This window comes from Mercenaria mercenaria, chromosome 3, assembly GCF_021730395.1.
Source record: "Mercenaria mercenaria strain notata chromosome 3, MADL_Memer_1, whole genome shotgun sequence".
Lineage (NCBI taxonomy): Eukaryota > Metazoa > Mollusca > Bivalvia > Venerida > Veneridae > Mercenaria > Mercenaria mercenaria.
In genome coordinates this window covers 54,896,998-54,922,692 of record NC_069363.1, presented here as the reverse complement: position 1 = coordinate 54,922,692, position 25,695 = coordinate 54,896,998, and the positions used below count along the sequence as shown (strand labels likewise).

The following is a 25,695-nucleotide window of genomic DNA, read 5'->3' as shown; positions in this document are numbered from 1 at the left end:
TGGTGATGTAAGAGCAGAATACCTGTGTGATTGTAATGAAAGAGAAGCATACCTTTGTTTTGATAATGCAACAGTAGAATAAGTGTCACAGTTATAAAAGAAAAGAATAACAGTGTGATGGTGATGAAAGAGCAGACGACCTGTGGCAATAAAAAGACAGAATAACTGTATGGTGATTCTGCAGCATCAGAATACCAAAGTGGTGGCTCTTAAACTCCAGAATACCTGTGTGATGGTAATGTAGCAGTAAACCTCTGCAGTCATGAGAATCAGTATACTTAATTAACAAGGGAGTGGAAAGGGAACAAAGGAATAAGTATAGACCTTAAGCAAAAGTTATCTTTCAAGATCTGCTGTACTTGCTACATGACATAAATAGCCTTTGCTCAACTGTACCTACTGGAGTATTTGTAGGGCAGAACATAACCTAGAAATTGCTGTTAACATTATACAAAAGGCACTTGTCAACTATAAGACAATGTCTGTAATCATTTTCCTTACACAAACAAGCTAAACAAGTCACCCGGAGTTTCAATTTTCAGCTTTAATTTCAACATAATGGTGTACAATCACTCAGTTTCAAATTGCAAACCTTTTGATCAATTACAATTACAAACTCATCTCAGAATAAAAACTGACTTTGACAAACATACCCTGCAAAAATATTAATAAAAGCTTAGTCTATTGAACAGATATTTGACCTGTTTTTCTCACATAACTAACCCTGCATTTTCATAATAGTAAATCATTTTCTGTCCACCAGAATGCCTGTATCTTATTAAATCTTACACCATTCAAGTTTCCTATTCAAAAAAAATATTCTTACCTTTAAACATATCAATTTTCTGTTTTAATCACATCAATAAAATTAATAATCCCCTCACAATGTCTTATCTTACATCAGTGTATATTTAAATGAATGTGCATAAATAATATATTTATCCCACCTTATACCAGATCCAATGTCACATTCCATTTCTTCATATACATACAGGAGCTTTATAACCTAATTCTACCATAAAATGACACACAGAAATTATTTAGTATTAAAATAGCTATTTATTTACAAATATACTCCACTGAATTCAAATGGCAAACTTATATTTGCAACCAAATGTATCAATAAAAATTATTTCTGAATATCAAATAAGCTGTCCATGAAAGAGCACTTTTATTTTCAAAGACACGGGTTTCATTTATCGAAAATAAAGGTGGAAATTGAAGACAGGGGCTAAGTGGAAACTGCAAAGCACCCATTTTGAAATTTATTGCAGTCTTATACTACTGTTTTTACAGGCAATGGACTGGCTATAAATGATTAACTGCATGTACTGACTGAATTCCAAGGATCAAGTGTGTATTGAAATAAAATCATTAAAGGGATTCTGGGATCAGCAATATAGGTGCCTTGAACTAGGGATTAAGTTGTCACCAAATTACACATAGTTATGGTCATATGAAGGATAAATCACAGCATGACTGGCAGGTAATTTGACATGAAATAATTATCTTGTGTAGGCAGTTATCATTTCACTATAAAATATGTCACTCATGTAAATACTGTGCAAAGTCCACAATTCAACATAAAACATCATTAGTTTATGTAAGGTCATTACCTAGTATTAAAAATGTGCATGAGAAAGATATAAAGGGAGATAACTTAGTTATTCCATATAATTATGCTTCTACACAAAATTAACCTGTACCCTGCTAAATTTCTAGAATGGACTAGTCCATCATTCAATTTGGGCAGTACCACTTATTATTCAAAGGGGTGTTCACTGAAAATTTACTGACTGATATCAGCGAACCATGATCAGACTGCACAGATGTGCAGGCTGATCTTGGTCTGCACTGGTCACAAAGGCTGAATCAACTGCCACCAGCAGGCTAAAGATTAATAGTGGCTATAGAAAACCAAACTGATACATATATACACTGTAAGACTGTTCAGCATGAACTTTACCCAGGAGGTCTGACAAAGCTCTATAGTGACAATGTAGCCGGAACTGGAGGAGGAAGTAGTATGACTTGCAAATCGATGCAACCTTTAGAATAAAACCTTTGTCCTCTAGACCTGCTGCCACAACTTTATATTTTGACTTATTGGCCATTTGGAACACATTATTGATGGGTATTAAGACTGCAAGAAGTGTGAAACTTCAAACAGACTTTTAACTGGCATGCCAACTCATCATGACAGGGGAGCTAACTATTTAACAAAGTTTCATTAATTGAAAGTTTCATAAAGCTTTTTAATATTATTTTCAAAATGGATACAGAAGCTATCAAAATAGATAGTATGCATAATTACCTAGTTAGAAAAGTACTACTTTCACTATTGCTCATGAACTTACACAATTAGTCATACAGGGAGGTAACTGGAAAGAATGGATTTTGTTATACTTCCAACAGACAAACCTTTGACAAGTATACAAGAAAACAATTCTCAATAATATGATTCAACAAGAAATTTGTATACAAAAATGTTGCAGCCACATCATATACCATCATAATAACCCTTTAATTATATTTACTTAAATCTGTGTCTTCTGCACCAGAATTGAAAGCACTGACAAAGTTCAAAGAAATTTTTGAGGCACAAATATTTACTGGAACATGCAGTGTTCTCTCCATTAAGCTCCTGCAAAACTCATCAATGGGTGTTGTCTGAGAATTGATGTGCACTGAATCACCTGCTGCCATTTAAACACACTCGTTCAAGGTGTCCCTTACTATCAAAACAATTATGAAGTACAGTAAGCTAAATCTGCAAGCCCTTCTTGTATTGTGAGTATTACCAATAATTTGATACTGATCTTCAATATTTAATAATTAATTATACAACAAGGAACTAAATGCTGACAGGAGGGTTTTTTTACCAGCACCACGTACATTGTAAAAATATGTTAGTACTTAAAAATGATCTTAACATAATATTATAGACAAAATTGAATAATTTTTTATGTTTAAAAAAATCATGTGCAACCACAGGCTGCTCTGCATGCAGTCATATTCAAAAGCTGCCAATCACATTTATGTATCTTCTTTTGAGATTTTATAATTTATGAAGAAAAGGGTACATTACAAAAATTTTAACTTAATCTGTCCATCATAAACATTTAAAATTATCTCACTTTAAGATGATTTTTTTTTAAAATCTGGTTATTTGATTTTATATCAAAAGATATTCTTGTTAAATTTAAATAATTCATTTCACTAACTGGTTAGAATACAGTCTAACCTGTCTTAAGCAGCCAGCCAGGGGAAGCAGACAATTTGGCCGCTTAAGCCAGGTGACCGCTGATCGGAGGTGCAGCCAGTATATGTATTTTTCAGACTTCTGAACAGTTTAGCCTTTAGGTCCATTTCTTTTCGGTTTTCTATTATTATTTTACCAGGATACATTGACGTGCATTTGCCTCCGCAATACGAATGGTCTTCTGAGCAATATAAAACTCTGGCGTGTTTTTTTTACAACACAAATTGTTACTGGCAATTTTCAAACTTAAAAACAAGTTTGTTTACAATTTTCGCCATTTTGGTAAGGGAAGCTACTCCCCGCGCTTACTGTCTACACTAAAATCTACGATTGCCGTTACGTTTCGTAAAAGATCAGGTGGTTTATATTTCTTTCAAACACAATAAATTTTGTATAGATTTAACGGTATTTTGATGAAAGAAATATGAAAAAAATCACAATATTATGCTACTAATTAGATATCGAGTATTATCTTTAACCGAGATCAAACTGTGAACAACAAAACTGACACGAGGTGACACGCTAATTGCCGATAATTACTGGCCTCTTGATCTAACAAAAAGAGAATCACACCTTTGATTATCAGTTTTAATTGAGAAGCTCATGTCATTTTGTCGTTCTAGTGGTGAACTTAGCAATCACATGTTTCTCAAAATCTCAAAAATCGGGTATCTTTGGCGATTATCGCCTTAAAGTAATTGGTTTTGGAAGAAACATGGCCGCTGAAAGGGGTCAAATACAGCGGTCAGGAGGCAATTTCGGTGGCCGCTGGCCGCGGACGGGAGGTGACCGCTGAATAAAGTGATAAAATAAGGGAAAATCCATCGGGGGCGTCATGAAATGACCGCTGAATGGAGGTGACCGCTGATCGGAGGTGAACGTTAGTATAGGTTAGACTGTATTTCAACAGTCAAAATTTAGAACTTTCAATCCATGTTAGTAACGCAACAATACAGACAAAGGGAGGTAATAATATTATTAAATAATTGTATGGAATTGTCAATCTACTACATAGCTTTTAAATGCAATTATCCTTGACAAATGAAATAAATGTATTTGTATATAAATTTTTATAGTTACAACTCTCTAATCTTGGTAACAGGCTAGAAAAAAGCAAGTTACAGTCAATACCTAACAGGTGTGTGGAGTCTGTGAGTATAATTAAGTGAAAATATCATGTCATTAAAAATTGGAACAAATCCACATGACTAAATCAGATTCAATTTACTTTCAAACAACATGGATGTTACTTGTTAATGAGCCATAAAAACAAATATCAGTTCTATAACAAATTATCAACTAAAACATTTCAAGGACACATGAAATGACATAGCCTGACGTTCAAACTATACCAACAATATATCTAGTCACAGACTTGGCTTAGATAGAAGAGTTATACATTTTCCATTTTGCTTATATTCTGGAAATGACTTAAATAACAAACTGCGCTCCAATATTAGAAAAGAATGTTATACTGATATTATCATTCTCTGATTACCTCCCGTTAACTGAAGTTTTGCGTATTTTAACATCAAATTCTTTTAATTAAGTCAAAATGTAAATATTCTTGATAATGTTAATCACGTCTATTTCAACATTTAAGAATTATTTCATTTCTTCCACCTTTGTAATATACCAGTCCTAAAGGGGAGATAAAAAAAAATGGAAAAAAATCTCCTCAATGAATTTTTGGAAACATGTACATAGTCAGTCGATGAAAATACAAATTCTTCAAACTTTCAAACAGAACCCTTACACAAAATACAATTGTTCAAGATAATTGTATTTGAGCCGTGCCATGAGAAAACCAACATAGTGGCTTTGCGACCAGCATGGATCCAGACCAGCCTGCGCATCCGCGCAGTCTGGTCAGGATCCATGCTGTTCGCTAACAGTTTCTCCAATTCCAATAGGCTTTAAAAGCGAACAGCATGGAGCCTGACCAGACTGCGCGGATGCGCAGGCTGGTCTGGATCCATGCTGGTCGCACACCCACTATGTTGGTTTTCTCATGGCACGGCTCATTTTAATTTTTTTAAGAAAATCGGGCAGTAAAAGTATATTCAAGAATTTACAATGTTTCATAAGTAGCTAAGAAACACAAGACAGTGTATACTCACCATACAAAGCTGATCTCTGTTCGGATGAACAGCTAGTACCATTCCTTGATACATTTTATTTCCTTCTTTATATTATTTATCCACTGATGAAGAAAAAATATCTACAGCATAATATTCCACTGATTCTTCTGTTAATTCACATTTCTTGACTTAAGTTTTCACACATGTTGAACACATTTTCATTTCCAGAGTCAGCATAATTCTCGAACTTGTTTCATATAAAAAAAATCCTATTAATACTGAGCAATTTGTCAAGAGTAATAATTAATCCATACAATGATTCCACACAATGATTCCTTCAGGTATAACAATAATATTGGCAAGTTTTGTTTGTTTTAACAACTGGAATACTTGTGAGTCTGCTGGAATACTTAAACCATTACAAACACAATGACTGGTCTAACAGACTGTTATCTAATCAATACACTATTGTAGAATGCCTAGCATACAGCTGCCACAACCAACAGTCATAAATATTCAATCATATATTCATACCCAGTGTATTTCTTAGTTAAACTAGCCTTATTAATATTCATGTAATAACCCAGTTATTGTGCAATCTTTCTTATCACGCTGCCAATTAATCAATAAATCGCTGTAAGAAAGATCAACAGGTGATCAAACAAAATCTGAGATAGAAATCTTCCTCCTTTTATGAAGAGGCAATGACCCTTTAATAATGTGTCATGGCCATCATGCCTGTCAATAAAAAACCCCTATCAGCCCACATCCATGTAATCGGAAATGCATACATTACCTTCAAAAAAATTCTGATGAGCTTCAGTATACAGGTAAATGACTATAATTAAATGTAAAACTAATTTAAGCAACAATATCTCAACAATTATTCTCTGGGATCATTAACCAGACATGAAAAATTCTCATAAAATTTCAGGTAAACATTCTACACCCAGCAGACACACCCTGTTCATACAGAGTTGTTTAGAACTTCCAGAAACATCTCCAACATGATCCATTTAGTTCCATCAAAAAGAAATAACTCTTCAAAAACAGTGACACAAAACCAAAAAAAAAAAACGCCTTTATACTTTCAGTGGTGCCTATACTCCAAACAATGAACATTATCAATCAATTAATCCCTAATTAATTCCAAGTCTATCATCTCACTAACTTACAAAATAAAATGATTAATCTCCTAATCTCTGGTAATCACATGATTAAAACCTTTATAACTTATGTAAGGATTAAATAATTAGCACCAGAATACAGAATATACAGTGAAACCCCTCCTTTACTCTACACCCTGAAAATCCAAATGCAGACATTAAATTAATCCCTAATATAAGCTTAACAAGGAAATGTGATTTTAATGTAATTATAATTAAATGCCTCATACAGTGATGTTGAGGAGGAGAAAAGGCTATTTGAAAAGGGCTCTTAACCAATACAAAAAAATTACTTATCCCATAATTATGGTTTACGAAAATGCAATAAAACGGTTTTGACAAAATTTACGGATCTGTAAATGCATGAAATGGCTTCAATTCAATTTTTCTATTACAGATGAAATTGATCCAAAATTGTGACAAGCCTTTAAAACATAATCAAAAGTGTAAATCTATAGTTAGTAAACAATATCAATGGGCTACAAAAGAGAACAAGTGGATTCAATTTCATTCACTGATTAAGCATGTAATTCCAATTATCTATCAACCGTAATAACAAGCGATCTTTAAAATGGCAAACATGAAAGAGGTTCAGCAACAAAATCCACTGTAAAAGGTAACCTTGAATCTAAATCCATCTGTTGTTTTTTTGTTGTTGTTAGTTTTCAGTAACTCGTATTATCTTTACTTTAATTCAACAAAATTAAAAGCATTGATCTGTTATTCAATATGTTACATTATATTAAGTGCACTTTTATCTAATTCACAATATTCCATTAAAAAAAATTTGTTTTTTCATAATTCGTACTGCTTCGATTACAACTGCTGATTACGATGTGGCGAGAGAGCCAGGTGTTTACAAATGGTGCAATTAGCTATGTGTCATCCACCTAAAAACCAATCAATATCCAGTAATAATGATCTATGCTGCGAAAGTCGAAGAAACAATTAGACGTTTTAGCTCCAATGTTGACAAGCACACTGATCACAACAATATAAAACTAGAAAAGGACAATGCACCAGCATCCAGGTAATACAAGACCTATACAAGCCCTGCGTCAGCACACTGCTATAACATTAATTTTAACAGTGACAAATCAATAATGTCTTCAGACTGCAGGTGTTACAAACAATTACAAACTGCTGCAAGCAGCATTAAACGATGCAGACAGGAAAACAGCAGTTGCAGCGTTTTCCGCAAATGATTAAAAATGAAATTTTATCAATTCAACAAAATCAATATGACTCCTCGTTCGGTGACACAGAATTTCTTATATGAATCATTAGCCAATAACAATTGGATGAAAGAAAATGCTGGGCTGCATAATTTCAATTGTTTGTATTATTCAAACATGACTATTTATTATTACTAATGTATTATTAATAATGTTACTTATTATTAAACTTATGAAAAATAAACTGACAGTGACATCATGTTTGACCTCAGTCATCGAACACATACATTGTCAGTTGCACGTCTTAATAAATTGGTACTTTTGCATTTAAACTGAAGTTTTGCTACAGAAATTGTCTTGAAAAATACTTATTACCTTCATTATATTTTAAACTAAGCGCCTTTAATTACACCCCAAATTTTATCCGGGCTTTAAAATATCAGTCAATAAGAAACAGTATGCCATTGACATTATAATATTATTTAAGTTTGTACAATATTACCAGTCTAAACAAAACTTATTAATCTGCTGTCATGTAATAAAACACTTATTGAATGGCTTTGAATGGCTTGCCATTCAATAGACAAAACTTATTATGCAGTAGTGAATGATGTATAAATTATAGTCTGCAAAATTTAATTAATTCATTGAACATGAAATCTACACTAAAACTCATCAAAGTTACTCCATTATCCATAACACCAAGGATGTATTAGTGCAGTCTACACAACATTTTTCACATAATTTAAAGGCAAAATGTAAAATCAATGTACTTGTCACTGTCACATCATAATCAATCATTTAATAAGATATATATTAAGATTCATATCATTTAAAAACAACATTTGCAAACAATTTACAGATAATTTACATTTTACTGTCATGTACTAGATAAATATCAGATAAAACTTTAATATATTGCGCTCATCCATCCAAATTTAAATGTAATTTGTTTTTGATTCAATTATATCATTCCATGAACTCAGTATTTAATATTATTCAGTTATTCACTGGCAAGTTATTTTAACTATTTTATTAAATGACATAAGAAATAAACTTCAAAGTATTTATTCTCAACTTATGACGTTAGCCCAGAAAACATGTATTGAAAAATAGACCAGTCAACAGCACAAACTATCAACCCGTGTTTTATCATGCAATAATACAAGATAATTTTAACACTACATAAACAAACTCCTGTTACTTGCACTTATAGCACAATAAATATTCCTTTGACTATATGAAAAATCACTGACAGACTTTCATCAGGATTCCAGAACTGTGACATGACAAAGGTGTTATTATTAAAAAAAAAAACACATGTCACTTAGATGACTCATTCAATCTATTCCAAGCAATAATCAATGATACATTAGTATATCATGTAATCTGCAAGTCACCAGTAGATTCCTAATTAGCGAGTTTCCATTATAAATATTAAAACAGCTATCCCATAAATTTATATGGTGACAACAAGTGCCAACTGTAAAATCATTACAAAATTGTATAACATTATTATAATGTTTATTGCTGAAAAAATTATGTTTGATTATCCAACAATATTTGATTTCGCCAGTTAACTGCAGTCATTATAGTATTAATTCATTCCTAACAATAATGAATAAACATTTAACAATTACAAATACGCAATAAATCGGTCAATGACTTAACATGATAGAAAAAACCATCAGGAAAAAAATTATATACACCTTGTAGTAACAGTTGAAATATTCGTCATTAAAACGACTGCTCATTATCATGTCCTAGACTGTTGTTGACCCATCTTTAACCCTCCCAATTGTTAATATAGCTCTATATACATGTTAAATATATAAAATGTATAAGTAATTTTGCTACTATATATAGTTTTTAAAGGTATATCATGCTTCATTATGTTCATTAAGCATCAAGAGTTAAAAAAAAAAAAAAACAAGAGCTGTCTCCGTAGGATGACACATGCCCCCGATGGCACTTTGAATGAATAGTTATGGCCGATGTTAGAGTTTGGGATCTTTGACCTACGGAGCTGGGTCTTGCGCGCGACACATCGTCTTACTGTGTCACACATTCATGCATAGTTATTTTAAAATCCATGCATGAATGACAAAGATATGGACCGGACATGCCATCAATGCACTATCATGAAAAATGATCTTTAACGTCTAAGTGTGACCTTGACCTTTGAGCTACGGACCTGGGTCTTGCGTGTGACATGTCGTCTTACTGTGGTACACATTCATGCCAAGTTATTTGAAAATCCATCCATCGATGACAAAGATATGGACCGGACACGCCCATCAATGCACTATCCTTTAACGTCTAAGTGTGACCTTGACCTTTGAGCTACGGACCTGGGTCTTGCGCACTGCACGTCGTCTTACTGTGGTACACATTCATGCCAAGTTATTTGAAAATCCATCCATCGATGACAAAGATGTGGACCGGACACGCCCATCAATGCACTATCCTTTAACGTCTAAATGTGACCTTGACCTTTGAGCTACGGACCTGGGTCTTGCGCACTGCACGTCGTCTTACTGTGGTACACATTCATGCCAAGTTATTTGAAAATCCATCCATCGATGACAAAGATATGGACCGGACACGCCCATCAATGCACTATCCTTTAACGTCTAAGTGTGACCTTGACCTTTGAGCTACGGACCTGGGTCTTGCGCACTGCACGTCTTCTTACTGTGGTACACATTCATGCCAAGTTATTTGAAAATCCATCCATCGATGACAAAGATATGGACCGGACACGAAAATTGCGGACAGACCGACAGACTGACAGACCGACAGACTGACAGACCGACAGACGGTTCAAAAACTATATGCCTCCCTTCGGGGGCATAAAAAAAAAAACAGTTCATGGTGGCACAAGCAAAACCCTTCAAATTGTTTTCATTTCAAACCTTCGATTTTGACATTTCTATTCTGGACACCCAAAATATTAAATGAGACATTTTTTTGTACAAATTTCAACTATTTTTGAAAATTGTGAACTTGTAACAGATAAAAAGACCTGAATGTAATTCAGTCTTTCCCCAGATTATGAAAGGCACATTAAAATGCATGAAAGCAGCAGTTACCAGAACTAGATGGAACCAGATAATGTTAGCTACAAGCAGCTGCTTGTGTGTCACACAATCAATAGAAAAATAACATAGAAATGTTTTATGTCACACATATATATGGCAAGAGCAGTCTGCCAGCCGCAGCTTCTGGTGTATTGCAACATATGACATTTCAGACTGAAACAGACACAGGAGCAATTGTCTGGAGCAGCGGACCTGAGTTAATTTTTTACCTAAAGACTTTCCAGAGTTCTTCAAAGTTGGTTTGTGTGCACTAGTTGTGGCACAAACATGAAATTGACATGCCACTGAAGTCAATATGTAAAACAAGAGCTCGTCGAACACAAAATGCCCCCCTTGATGCATTCAGTAACTGCAAAAGGAACAGAAATTATTTGCTCCCTGTAAACAAAAATTCTACTGTTCTGGTTCAATGTGACCTTGACATTTGACCTATTGACCTCAAATCAACAGGGGTCATCTGCTGGTCATGATCAACCTTCCTATTAAGTTTCGAGATCCTAGGCCCAAGCGTTCTCAAGTAATTGTCTGGAAACAGTTTAACTGTTCCGGGTCACTGTAACCTTGGCCTTTGACCTACTGACCTCAAAATCAATAGGGGCATCTGCTGGTCATGATCAACCTCTCTATCATCTTTCATGATCCTTGGCCCAAGCATTCTCAAGTTATTGTCAAGAAACTGTTAAACTGTTCCTTGCCAATGTGACCATGAACTTTGAACTAATGATCTCAAAACCAATAGGGGTCATCTGCTGGTCAGGACCAATCTCCCTATCAATTTTCCTGATCCTAGGCCCAAGTGTTCTTGAGTTATCGCCCAGAAACCTTTTTACTGTTCCTGGTCACTGTGACCTTGACCTTTGACCAACTGATCTCAAAATCAATAGGGGTCATCTGCTGGTGATGATCAACCTCCCTATAAACTTTCATGATCCTAGGCCCAAGCAATTTTGAGTTATCATCTGGAAACCGTTTAACTGTTCCGGGTCACTGTGACCTTGATCTTTGACATACTGATATCAAAATCAACAGGGGTCATCTGCTGGTCATGATCAACCTCCCTTTTAACTTCCATGATCCTAGGCCCAAGTGTTCTTGAGTTATCATCCGGAAACCATTTAACTGTTCAGGGTCACTGTGACCTTGACCTTTGACATACAGATCTCAAAATCAATAGGGGTCATCTACTGGTGATGAACAACATTCCTATCAATTTTCATGATCCTAGGCCAAAGGGTTCAAGAGTTATCATCTGGAAACGGATTGGTCTACATGTCGACCGACCGACAGACAGACAGACCGACCGACAGACAGACATCTGCAAAACAATGTACCCCTCCTTCTTCGAAGAGGGGCATAATAAGTTAATAGACTTCTAGCTGTCAAGCTAACAATGAAATATGGACCCAAACGGAACTGAGGTCTATATCCCATTTTTTGTCTCGCTGCCAAGTCTGTAAACTGCATATGGAACAAGAGTAAAGTATCAGTTTTTATATGATACCATTTCTCTTCATAGTGATTAACTGTATGTTGATGAAAAACAAGAGCACCGCAATGTGGAGCAATATACACCTGAAGGTATGACCTTTGACCCCTAAGTGTGACCTTGACCTTGAAGTGACCCATCAGAAACATGAGCTCTGGACATTGTCTCAATGTGATGAACATTTGTTCTAAGTTTCTTTAAAATCCTTCGAGCAGCTCAAGAGTAACAGAGTGGACACGAAACAAATTCATATGACCTTTTACCCTTAAGTGTGACCTTGACCTTGAAGCAAGCCATCCAAATCATGAGCTCTGCACGTCGTCTCGATGTCGTTAACATTTGTGTCAAGTTTCTTAGAAATCCTTCAAGGGGTTCAAGAGTTACAGAGCAGACAAAAAAATGCAAACGGACAGACAGACAGACTGACTCCGGTGTCATAACATAATACGTCCCTTCCGGCATATAAAAATGATGTCAGGACGGCATTGTATAACAAGAGCACCGCCTTGCGGGTGCTGACGCTCATCTGATTTTTTTTTTATAATAGAAATATTGTCCTACCCATGATTTTCTAAGTCTAAAAAGGGCCATCACTCTTGCAAAAAGCAGGATAGAGTTATGTTTCTTGATGTACAGTGTCCACTTATGATGGTGAAAAACTGTTGCAAGTTTTAAAGCAATAGCTTTGATAGTTTATGAGAAAAGTTGACTTAAACATAATATTCAACCAAGAAAATGATTTTTCTAAGTTCAAAAGGGGCAATAATTATTGCAAAAAGCAGGATGGAGTTATGTTGCTTGCTGTACAGGGTCAGCTTATGATGGTGAACAAGAGTTGCAAGTTTTAAAGCAATAGCTTTGATAGTTTAAGAGAAAAAGTTGACCTAAACATAAAACTTAACCAAGAAATCTGATATTTTCTAAGTCCAAAAGGGGCCATAAATCTTGCAAAAAGCAGGATGGAGTTATGTTTCTTGCTGTACAGGGTCAGCTTATGATGGTGAACAAGTGTTGCAAGTTTTAAAGGAATAGCTTTGATAGTTTAGGATAAAAGCTAACCTAAACATAAAACTTAACCAAGAAAACTGATTTTCTAAGTCCAAAAGGGGCAATAATTCTTGCAAAAAGCAAGATGGAGTTATGTTGCTTGCTGTACAGGGTCAGCTTATGATGGTGAACAAGTATTCCAAGTTTCAAAGCAAAAGCTTTGATAGTTTAGGAGAAAAGTTGACCTAAACATAAAACTTAACCAAGAAATCTGATATTTTCTAAGTACAAAAGGGGCCATAAATCTTGCAAAAAGCAAGATGGAGTTATGTTTCTTGCTATACAGGGTCAGCTTATGATGGTGAACAAGTATTCCAAGTTTCAAAGCAATAGCTTTGATAGTTTAGGAGAAAAGCTGACCTAAACATAAAACTTAACCAGGCAACGCCGACGCAGACGCCGACGCCGACGCCGACACCGACAACCGCTCAAGTGATGACAATAACTCATCATTTTTTTTCAAAAAATCAGATGAGCTAAAAATAAAAATGTTGACGAACATAATAAATCACGCTTAGGCTATATATACAAGAAGACTGGTCTTGTATGACTCCTTTTAACATCGCAGTTCAAAGTTTAATTAAATGACTTCTTACATATACATATATATTACAGTTCAAAGTTTTCCCTGTATGACCAGTCTATATTCAACAAATGTTTGCATGACAAAAGTCAAAGAGAACAATAGAGAAACCATGTAAAAAACAGAATGATTTGCTGTTCAATTAAGTCCTTGGTTCTTCAGAACTAGATTAGTCTGTTGAATGGCAATTAAAGCCATTATTGTAATGAGTGTGTACTATATCCCAAGGTCCCTCAAGTAAACAACTTTGTCTGCTGATCCCCACCCTCCACCCCAACTACAAGCTATTCAACAATGTCTGAAAGACATAAAGAGGAAAACAAGCACATAATAATAAATTATTCCCTAAAGAAATTAATATAATTATTACAAAACTGCTTGAACAGAAATAGAAGACACATAAAAGAAAATTACAGTCATTAATTTCAGTATTAAAGTTGTTAAGTTGTTTTTTGTAATAATTCAATGAATAAAATCCAAGCCATATTTGATTGTAATTTACAACCAGTCAAAATAAACAACAGCAGTACTGGATGACAAAATCATCTTCCAAATCTGGTCAGTACTTTCCAAAGCCTCCACTGACCATGAAAAATCTAAATATTCCATCAATCCATACAACAATAAATTATTTCGTAACACAATGATAAATTTTTTTTTGAGCTTCAAGTTTGCAAAAAGAAGTATGACCTCCTCATTCAAGAATACAAAATTGTACTTTGAAAAGAGACCCTGCAACGCAACAAATAAACGCACAGCTTGCCACTGGCATATCCTCTCTCATATATTATTCCAACAGAATTTATAATCAATATTTGTATAAAAAACAGAAATGCCACAAAGATTCAGTTAATATAATAACTAATGTAGAAATATCACAAATTTCGACTATCTAACACTGTATAACAAGTCACTGACACATTTTATGAGGTTTCTATGACTATATGAATACAGTATGAGGCTTGTTCTCTATAATTCCATCATATGAAATACGCAAATTTTCCCAGGGTCTCCTAACCACGTGTTTATGATGAGTTCCATAATTTTCTGGATTTTCTTTTTTTTCATAAGCTGACAAATGGAACTTCTCAAAGCAAATATGTGTTTTATCGTAATCATTAACATATGCAAGTACAATAACGAAGGCCCAAATATTACATCATTATCAAAATGTTTCAATTTAAAACAATTATCCTTGAACATGAACAATATGTCTTGCAGCTTTACAAAATCGGCAAAATTAGTCATTTCTGTTTATTTCTTTTTCCCAAGAGCTGTTAATGCTTTAAATTTAGTAAATTTTTATAATTTAATTTTTTGAAAGAAAATTCTGAGACGCAATTTCAAAGTACAACGGGTTATAGCCAGGCTGCACGAAGAGTTCTAACGCACACTTAGGCTAAAGACCCTTTGACCCAAAGATCCGCTAGTCCTTTAAGGCCACTGCAGATGCCCAAATGAAGCTATACAGTCTCTGGTCAATGCTGACTTTCAGACTAGATGGATGTCTGATTGTTGGGCTTGCAAGCTACTGGGCATTAGTGGGCATTCAGATTTTTTCACCTTAGAACTTAAGTGGTCAGTCACAGTAAAACAGTCTCAATTACTAATTTGCAAAATCAGAGATACCAACTTCATTGTAGCGGCCCTGCTGACCAACTTCAGTGGTCAAACAAAGTAAATGAAACATTTTCTTAAACAATTTCTAATAAAATACTATGTTTACGAATCAATAAGCATAGATAGGATAACATGGAAAACATGCCAAGAAATACTCATGGATGCTATCAAAACAGCACCAAATGTTTTGCATACCCTTGAGATGTGGTATTTTGATGCCTCTGTTTAATGAAACAATATCTTTTGTTAATGAAGAATAAGTATATACAAAGGGCACCTGTCGCGTCAAGCTGAAGTTTGAGTTCTGGCTCCAATAGCTTGAGGCATGCTGCTGTGTTCTTTTTTTTTACTTGGAATTTAAAACATAAGAGCATTATTAATGCTTTTATTACATTACAAGAAAAACTAACTTGAAAACAACAAAATATCCAGAATTTCTCAGAATATGCTTTTTGCAAATCACAATAAAATTGCATCAACAGAATTATAATACAGCTGGAATCAAAGTCACTTAGAAGTTACACATAGGGAACAGTGCTTCTAAATTTTAGAACAAATTGGATGATACTTTGATATGAAATCTATTGTCTGACACTGGGTGACATACAATGTTGTCTGCTGTTTAGCAATAACTATTACAAAATGTATTACTAAAACTGAAAACAAATAAAAATTCTCAGTTAGGAAAATTAATTCTTATGACTACAGTATCTCATTTTCTATTACTAGTCACATGAAAGGTTCAAGCCGTTCTGGCTGAGCTCGCTTACGGAAGTGGTTTTACCCAGGTCACCTGGAGTCTTCCTGCACCAGCAAAAGCTTGAAAAGCCGCCATATGACCAACACAGTGTTGAGTGTGACTTTAAACCCTCCCCTTGCCCCCTCTAAAAATTTCAATCCCATAGAACAACGTGATGCATAAGACTTCAGCCTAGTAACAAAGAAAAGAGCAATCTTATAGACAATGTTCTATCAACTGGACACTGTCCCTAGACACACTAATTACAGAAGCAGATAATCTACTGATTAATCTGTAACAGGAGAAATAAGGCAGATTTTCTTTGTTTATAAAAGTAAATATTAGGCAAAGACTAGTCCAACAACTGTTTCACGTACCTGTGCATATAAACAAAAACCTTCTTACACTAAAAGCTGTGGTGGTCAGTTAATGTTTTTTTGTTAGGCAATACAAAATTGCCTATATGGCTGCAATCACATACTGTGAAATCATTAAAATCATTAATATCCGTGGGGGACTAATTTTCGTGGAATTCGAAATTTAATCCCAACAAACAAGTAAAATTCCCATTCATTTTATGTTCAAAAGTTGAAATCCACGAATTCATTTCGCCATGAAATTGCCGTTTTGACCAAAACCACCAAATTTCATGCCCACGAAATTAAATGATTTTACAGTATTTTTGCTAAACATAATAACTTACATGAAACATTATTATCCCTTATTCTGCTAAATTTCTATAATGAACTTGTCCATCTTTCAATTTGGACTGTGGTATCATTAACTGTCAAAAGGGGTGCTTACCAAAAAGATACTGACTGAATGGTGAACAATGCAGACCTTGATCAGACTGCATGGATCATGATCTACACCAGTCGCAAAGGCAGAATCAATCATGTCCGGCATGATATGGGTTATTCATTATTAGTTTTTCACCCTAAAACATGTTCTTCCTAAATTTGTAAGGAAATATTCTTGAAAAAATAAAAATAAGCTTGCAATATATTCCAGCCTGTATTTTCCATACTTTTATTAATAGTTATGTTTACATGATTTTCTTTAGCTGATACAGTCTATTTTCATAACAAAGAGTGCAAAAACAAAGTCAGAATACATAGATCTATGTTTATGTTTTCTCAAGAGAACAATATCTTTGTAAAGGGAGGATATTCAATTAAGCTTACATATATACATTCTGCTGGTGCAATAACATGCACAATGGATTTCCTGCCTTTATGTTCAATCAATGAAAAGATAGAATCTTTTTGTTGTTTTGTTTGTTAAATGTTCTGGAAATCAAGGATGATAATGGTTTTTGTTAGAACACAGATAATAATCAACCATTAATCAGGACTCCTACTTGTGTACAAGTATATTTTCACAAAGGGATCAAAATTGAGATTATAAGATTAAAACTGTCCTGAACTAAAGTAACTTTAATTTGTAACAAGAGCTGGTCGAACACGAAATGCCCCCCTTGATGCATTTAGTAACTGCACAAGGAACAGAAATTATATGCTCACTGCAAACAAAACAAAAGTTTAACTGTTCTGCTTCAATGTGACCTTGACCTTTGACCTATTGACCTCAAAATCATCTGCTGGTCATGATCAACCTCCCTATTAAGTTCCGTGATACTAGGTCCAAGAGTTCTCAAGGTATCGTCCGGAAAGGGTTTAACTGCTCCTGGTCAATGTGATCTTGACCTTTGGTCTACTGACCTCAAAATCTAGGGGTTATCTACTGGTCATGATCAACCTCCCTATTAAGTTTCATGATGCTAGGCCCAAGCATTCTCAAGTAATTGTCTGGAAACAGTTTAAATGTTCCGGGTCAATGTAACCTTGACCTTTGACCTATTGATCTCAAAATCTATAGGGGTCATCTGCTGGTCATGATGAACCTCTCTAGCATCTTTCATAACCCTTGGCCCAAGCATTCTCAAGTTATCGTCCAGAAACCGTTTAACTGTTCCTGGCCAATGTGACCTTGAATTTTGACCTAATGATCTCAAAATTAATAGGGGTCATCTGCTGGGCATGACCAATCTCCCTATCAATTTCCCTAATCCTAGGCCCAAGCGTTCTTGAGTTATCAACCGGAAACAATTGTACTGTTCCTGGTCACTGTGACCTTGACCTTTGATCTACTGATCTCGAAATCAGTAGGGGTCATTTGCTGGTGATGACCAACCATCCTATCAACTTTCACGATCCTAGATCCAAGCAATCTTGAGTTATCATCCGTAAACCGTTTAACTGTTCTGGGTCACTGTGACCTTGATCTTTGACATACTGATCTCAAAATCAATAGGGTCATCTGCTGGTCATGACCAACCTCCCTTTCAACTTTCATGATCCTAGGCCAAAGGGTTCTTGAGTTATCATCCGGAAACCGTTTAACTGTTCAGGGTCACTGTGACCTTGACCTTTGACATACTGACCTCAAAATCAATAGGGGTCATCTGCTGGTCATGATCAACCTCCCTATCAACTTTCATGATCCTAGGCCCAAGCATTCTTGAGTTATCATCCGGAAACCGTTTAACTGTTCAGGGTCACTGTGACCTTGACCTTTGACATACAGATCTCAAAATCAATAGGGGTCATCTGCTGGTCATGACCAACCTCCCTATTAAATTTCATGATCCTAGGCCCAAGTGTTCTTGAGTTATCATCCGGAAACGGATTGGTCCACATACCGACTGACAGACCGACTGACCGACCGACAGACCGCCCGACATTTGCAAAACAATATACCCCTCCTTCTTCGAAGGGGGGCATAATTAAGAACATGTTACAACCATCCAGAGACAATATTATGTAATGTAATCCAATTATCAAGGTCATTTAGCTATAACCATGAGCAAATATTGCTGATGAGGGAGTATTTAACAAAATTTACTCTTAAAATTCAGTAATTTATACTTCAGAAGATAAAAATCACAATCATATTTATGTTGTCTCTGTAACCCTGTAAGTTGCTGTAGTTCATTTGTTTCTTTGGAAGTTTATTTAAAGTTGCCACCAGTAAGCCATATGAGTGACTCCTCCAGAAGACAGTTAGCAATGTTCGTGGAAGGATAGTGCAAGATATTCCAGGAGCTGCCCTGGCTCTTAAGCATGCCATGTGTAAAGCACCCATACACAGGACTCTTGTCCTAATGTTAGTTGTTTTTATTCGGAGCAGCGGGGACTTGAACTCAGGAAAAATGTGTTTGTCTTTAAATCCTCAGGCTTCAAGGGTTGTGTAGCCATTGGTCAATCTCATGACTGATCAACCAATCACTGCCAGGTACAGGAGTTCCGAGAATGGTTTTATTATCGTATGGGCCAAGGACTCTTCTAGTCTTCCGTTTCTGGTATGCTGATTTCTCAGTTCATATAATGATGACATCAATGTTACCCTGGAAACCAAATCATCCCAAAACAAGCTAAAATTCCAACAGAACAATATGGAATGTGTGTCTCCTCGTGAAACCACAAACATTCCTCAGCAATCAATAAAGGGCACCAGAAGGACCCTCTTTATTGATATTGAACTTGTGAGACAGATTTGTGAATCTCTAAAGAACTCCCTCATTACAAGGTTTATTTAATGTCTGCATGTTGTCATCAATAATTCAGCCATTTTAAATTAAAAGGGAACAGATACTGAGCAGACTATTTGGCATCAAAAGACAAACTTCAATCATAAAATCTAGCAGCCAAAACGAATATTAAATAAGCTAATATATATTCTTGTAAAGACTTTGTTTCTTAGCGTGCCCTCTAGGAATTATTTATTTAAGAAAATACATGTATTAAACAAGCCTCAGCTGTCAATTTTGAGTGAATTTTCACAAAACACTAAGGTATGTTGTCAGGCAACAATTACACAGCAAAAGCATAATTGAGCCGCGCCATGGGAAAACCAACATAGTGGGTATGCGACCAGCATGGATCCAGACCAGCCTGCGCATCCGCGCAGTCTGGTCAGGATCCATGCTGTTCGCTAATAGTTTCTCCAATTCCAATAGGCTTTAAAAGCGAACAGCATGGAGCCTGACCAGACTGCGCGGATGCGCAGGCTGGTCTGGATCCATGCTGGTCGCATACCCACTATGTTGGTTTTCTCATGGCACGGCTCATATGATGCCTTAACCCTTATCATGCTGGACTGGATTGATTCTGCCTTTGCAACCAGCATACTCAGATCATGATCAGCCTGCACATCCATGCAGTCTGATCAAGATCTGCACTGTTCACTATTCAGTTAGTACACAAATGTACCTTTTTGGTAATCACCCCTTTTAACAGTTAATAGTACTGTCCAAATTGAAAGATGGACAATTAAGTTCAAACCAAGGAAGCAAAAGAGTCACGAGGCAAGATAAAGGCACTGCTAATGGTCAGACATATTAAAGATACTACTAGTATCTTAACCTTCTCTTTCACTTGTATTAAGTATTTCATTCAAAACGTTCAGATCAATATGCAAAAATGCAAATAGGATACAAATACAAGCATTTGTTTAGCGGGAGCTCTGGAATTTCCAAACAATTGGAAAATTAATCAAACTGAAGTCACAGTGCTTTCTTTGTCTGGAACTGTCAGGCTTTTCAGGCACAGCATGTCCTGTCAAATCCAATGGAATGTCTTTCCGGCAATTTTCTGACCTGTCAAATCCAATGGGATGTTTTTGAAGCAAAAGTCTGCGACAATTCTTATAGTACATGAGAGAACAGATAAACTTAAAAGTACTATTTCAACAACAACACTGTAGATAAAGTAATATTAATGATGGTTTCTATGTTTTCCTAATTTTCGTTAACATAGTGACTTGTGAACAAAGCGACTTGTAAACATAGTGACTTGTGCTCATAGTGACTTGTGATCATAGTGACTTGTGAACAAAATGACTCATAAACATAGTGACTCGTGAACATAGTGACTTGTGAACAAAATGACTCGTAAACATAGTGACTTGTGATCATAGTGACTTGTGAATATAGTGACTTGTGATCATAGTGAGCTATGAACATAAAGACTTATGGACATAGAGACTTGTGAACATTGTGACTTGTGAACATAGTGACTTGTGATCATAGTGACTTGTGAACAAAATAACTCGTGAACATAGTGACTTGTGATCATAGTGACTTGTGAACAAAATAACTCGTGAACACAGTGACTTGTGATCATAGTACCCAGTAACTTGTGAACATAGCAACTCGTGAACACAGCGACTTGTAAAAATGGTGACTTGTGAACATAGGGAACTCTGAATGATTACTCCTTTGAATGTGTGCGACTTGTACAGTTGTACAAGATATTACGCTTTCCCCATCCTGCCTAACCAAACCTTTCTAGAAAGCATAATTTAATCTTTTAACATACTGATATGAATTACAGAATGGTATAATCAAGCAGAGACATCTATCAAACATCAGAAAAAGTAAAGTCTGTCTAAAAAATACCTATTGGAGAAGTCTTCAGCTTTTAGAGGGGCTGTCAGGAATTAAAGGATTCTAGGTGACTGATAGCAAGCTGTCATGGCATTTCCAGATAAAACAGAACTACAGACCAGAAAAAAAAAAACACAAATAAATTCGATTTGTCTTCATTAACACATTAACCCAACACTTCAACCATGGGTTCTGCTGACAATACACTTTATCTGCAGATGATGGCAGCCTAAAATTTTCTACTAAAACCGCTTCCAAGAAAGGACTACATTGCTGGCTTAGATTCCAATTCGTCAGATGTGTAGTCTAGACTCCGTTATCATGATTACCAAATGTAACACTCACTAATGTGATAAAAGTAACACCCTTAATGCTGTAACTGCAATGGTAAAAGCAGAAAGTGATCATTGCAGTTATAGACCTTAACCTTTACCCTGCTAAATTTCTAGAATGGACTGGTCCATCATTCAATTTGGGCAGTGCCATTTATTATTCAAAGGGGTGTTCACTGAAAATGTACTGACTGAATAGCGAACAGTGCAGACCATGATCAGACTGCACGGATGTGCAGGCTGATCTTGGTCTGCACTGGTCGCAAAGGCAGAATCACTTGCTGCCAGCAGGCTAAAGGTTAAACTGTATATGGCTGAAAATGGAACTTTCTTAGCACCATAGACAAGAGTCAAGCTAGCCCTAAATCACCCATCTGAGTAAGTTCATGTCAAGTGAGCACTGAACAGTCAGGTTGGGTCAACATCCGTCAAGCGGTTTTAACCTTTACCCTGCTAAATTTCTTAAATGAATAGGTCCATGATTCAATTTGTCAGTACCACTTGTTTATCAAAGGGGAGTTCACTGAAAATTTACTGACTGAATAGCGAACAATGCAGACCATGATCTCAGATGTGCAGGCTGACCTTGCTCTGCACTGGGCAAAAGGCAGAATTACTTGCCACCAGCAGGCTTAAGGTTAAGAATAATGTCAATACCAAATGACCTAGCTACCACGGATGCCAGAACACAGGCCTGTAACTGACAGTGCAAGCACTGTGTTAAGTTTCAATCCAATACATATTACTGTTACTGAGATACAGCTCGATACTTAGTTGTATGCAAAACTTTAACCAAATTTAAGTTGAATTAAATTCAACCTGGAGTTACCTATAACTTATTTTTGTTTTGTTTTTTGTTCAGTAGCGCTGATGACTGGGAAGCCTTGTGTAAATGGTTACTCAGAGGTTTTCTCAATTATTGAAGAAGGAGGCTGAAATTGCAAAGTAGATGGGTGGCTGGGAGTTCGAAAGTAGACAGGGCTTCAGATCACTATAACAGGGGGAAATCCCCACTTCTTTGTCCTTTAAATGAAACCACTGGTTACTGTGATATGAACTTGCATGCATTAAAACTTTAACCAAGGTTCGTTGCCGACACCAGCAAGAGTAGTGAGTAAATTAGTACCTGTCACTATAAGTGGACTTGTCAAGCTAAACAAGAAACATGCTGAAAAAAACTTAAGTTAAACGAACATAACTTGAAAAACAACATAATATGAAATTCCAGTTTAACATCTCTCCTGGAAAATTACATGTTTAAATAGATATATATAAATCAAGGATGTTCAACTAAACATAGCACTAGTCAGAGCATATATATTGTTTGCAAGCAGACAAACATTAAAATTTTAAATGTTTGCATTCACCGTTCAAAGCCACATTGATTTTGTGTTAAAAACATTCCCTTGGGTTCATATGAACAGCATTGGAATCAATTATTCAAGATACAAACTGCACAACATACAAAATGCACAATGTAAATTACATCAAAACCTGCACGTCTGCAACTTTCACAAGATTCACAAACGCGAGCTGTCACAGGAGACAGCACACTCACCATTTTGTTGCTGGATAGTGAATTAGGGCATACTGAGGAAGCTGGATCTATTACTGACTTCAATGCACATGACTATATTGGGCAATAGTTTAAGTCTGAGTCAAATGTATTTAGTAATGACAGTTATACGCTGAAAGTGTATAAAACATTAACTAAGTATTAAAGGGACCTAACTCATTTAATATATCTACAAGAGTAATGCACCATATGTCATATCGTATAGCCAAAAATGTGGAACAGTTCCAAGTTTTTACCAAATCTTTTTAGTAATAGCTGATATACCTTGAAACTATAACCTGAAATTTTAACCAAAAAGGGGGCACAATTCATAAAATATTGATACTAGAGTTATAGACCTTGTGTCATAAAATGTGGTTGATGGTGTGGAACTATCATTTTAAGTTTGAATCAAATCTATTTATTAAAGTTATAAAGATAATGAAAAGCATAAAAAATAAACTGAAATTCTAAGTAAAAAGGGGCACAATTCATGAAATATTTGTGAAAGAGTTATTGACCTTGATGCAGACCATGATGAAGAAGAACTATTTCCAGTTTGAATCAAATCCATTATGTAATAACTGAGATGTAGTGAAAATGCATAAAAAATTTACCTGAAATTCTAAGTAAAGGGGCATAATTCATGAAATATTGGTGCAAGAGTGATGATCCTTGTGTCTTATTATATGGGTGACAATGTGGAACAACTATTTAAGTTCGAATTAATTAAATCTATATAGTAATCACAGAGATAAAGTTAAAGTGCATCAAAACTTTTTCCAAGGCTGATGCCGACGTCGATAGAATCCTGACGTGGATGCCAGGTCAAGTAATTACGCTAAAAACATGACAGGAGGGCCATTATGGCCCAAGATCCACACTAGAGTTAGAGCTCCCACTAAAATCCATATAGAGATAATAAGCAGTTTTTATGGTAGAGATTCATGAGTAATATTGAACATGATGTGAACAACTTTGGTAGAAGGTCTCCTAAGAGAAGACTGCAAAATTAACCTGAAATCAAACCAGAAGATTCAGACAAGATGTCAACCAGATACATATACCCTCTTTCCTGCAGCAGTGTTTTTTGACAAATGGCTACAGCTTTAACACCTTCTGAAGAACTTCACCACAAAATTTTATTGAAATCTGACCTGTAGATTTGGAGAGGATTTCCAAAATTGTCAGTGAAGTCACACAAAAAACCCTGGCAGCCATGTATTTTAACATGTTGCCAAGTTGAACAATTCTGGTAAAGGATTATCCCAGGAACATTTCTGTGAATTTTTTTAAATCTGAAATTGGTACAGTCGTTTCTGATAAAAAAAGTTTCAATGCTCTCATTAAATATATGCACAGACCTAGCAGCCATATTAGTCAAACAAATCTGTAAAATTATAGTATGACTGGTAGTTATTAGTCGACAAATCTGTAAAATTAGAGTATCACTGGTAGAAGATCAACCAAACAAGAGCTGTCACTATTGGTGACAAATGCCCCGAAGCGTGCCCAAGAATGCTACAGTTGTCTGCGCAAATTTCCGCAAAATATGCCGGAATAGTTTAGGTCTGAATCATTTTGTGAACTTGACCTTGAAATGAGAGACCCGGGTCATAAGTGTGACACATCTTCTCAACATGGTTAACATTTTGTGTCACAAATTATTTTCAAATCCCTTGATTAATGGCAGAGTTATGGATCAGACAGAAAAGACCATGTTAACCTTTGACTTCTAAGTGCAACCTTGACCTTGGAGCTAGGGGTCTGGGTCTTAAGCATGACATGTCATCTCATTATGGGAAACATTTATGCCAAGAGATTTTAAAATCCCTTGTTATGGACCGGACAAGAAAGAGACCATGTTAACCTTTAACCTCTAAGTGTGACCTTGACCTTAGAGCTATGGGTCTGGATCTTGCGCATGACACGTCGTCTCCTTATGAGGAAAATTTATGCCAAGTAATTTCAAAATCCCTTGATGAATGGCAGAGTTATGGACCGGACACGAAACAGACTCTGTTAATTGTGACCTTGACCTTGGAGCTAGGGGTCTGGGTCTTAAGCAAGGCATGTCGTCTCATTATGGGGAACATTTATGC

General features: G+C 35.7%; 1 protein-coding gene across 8 annotated transcripts in view; it reads right to left on the bottom strand.

Annotated features, from left to right (window-relative positions):
• The window catches only part of LOC123524698 (focal adhesion kinase 1-like), a 118,641-nt gene that overhangs the window by 75,049 nt on the left and 17,897 nt on the right, over positions 1 to 25,695 (bottom strand). For 2 of the 8 annotated variants that reach the window (XM_053538599.1, XM_053538602.1), the window contains exon 1: positions 5,383 to 6,370. The exons of 2 other annotated variants lie outside the window; for them this stretch is intronic. In XM_053538599.1, coding sequence (XP_053394574.1) covers positions 5,383 to 5,436 — 54 coding nt within the window. In that variant the 5' untranslated portion in view covers positions 5,437 to 6,370. Of the gene's footprint in view, positions 1 to 5,382; positions 6,378 to 25,695 lie in introns of those variants that run through there. 4 more of the 8 variants (XM_053538601.1, XM_053538603.1, XM_053538598.1 and 1 more) reach the window with 3 other exon arrangements.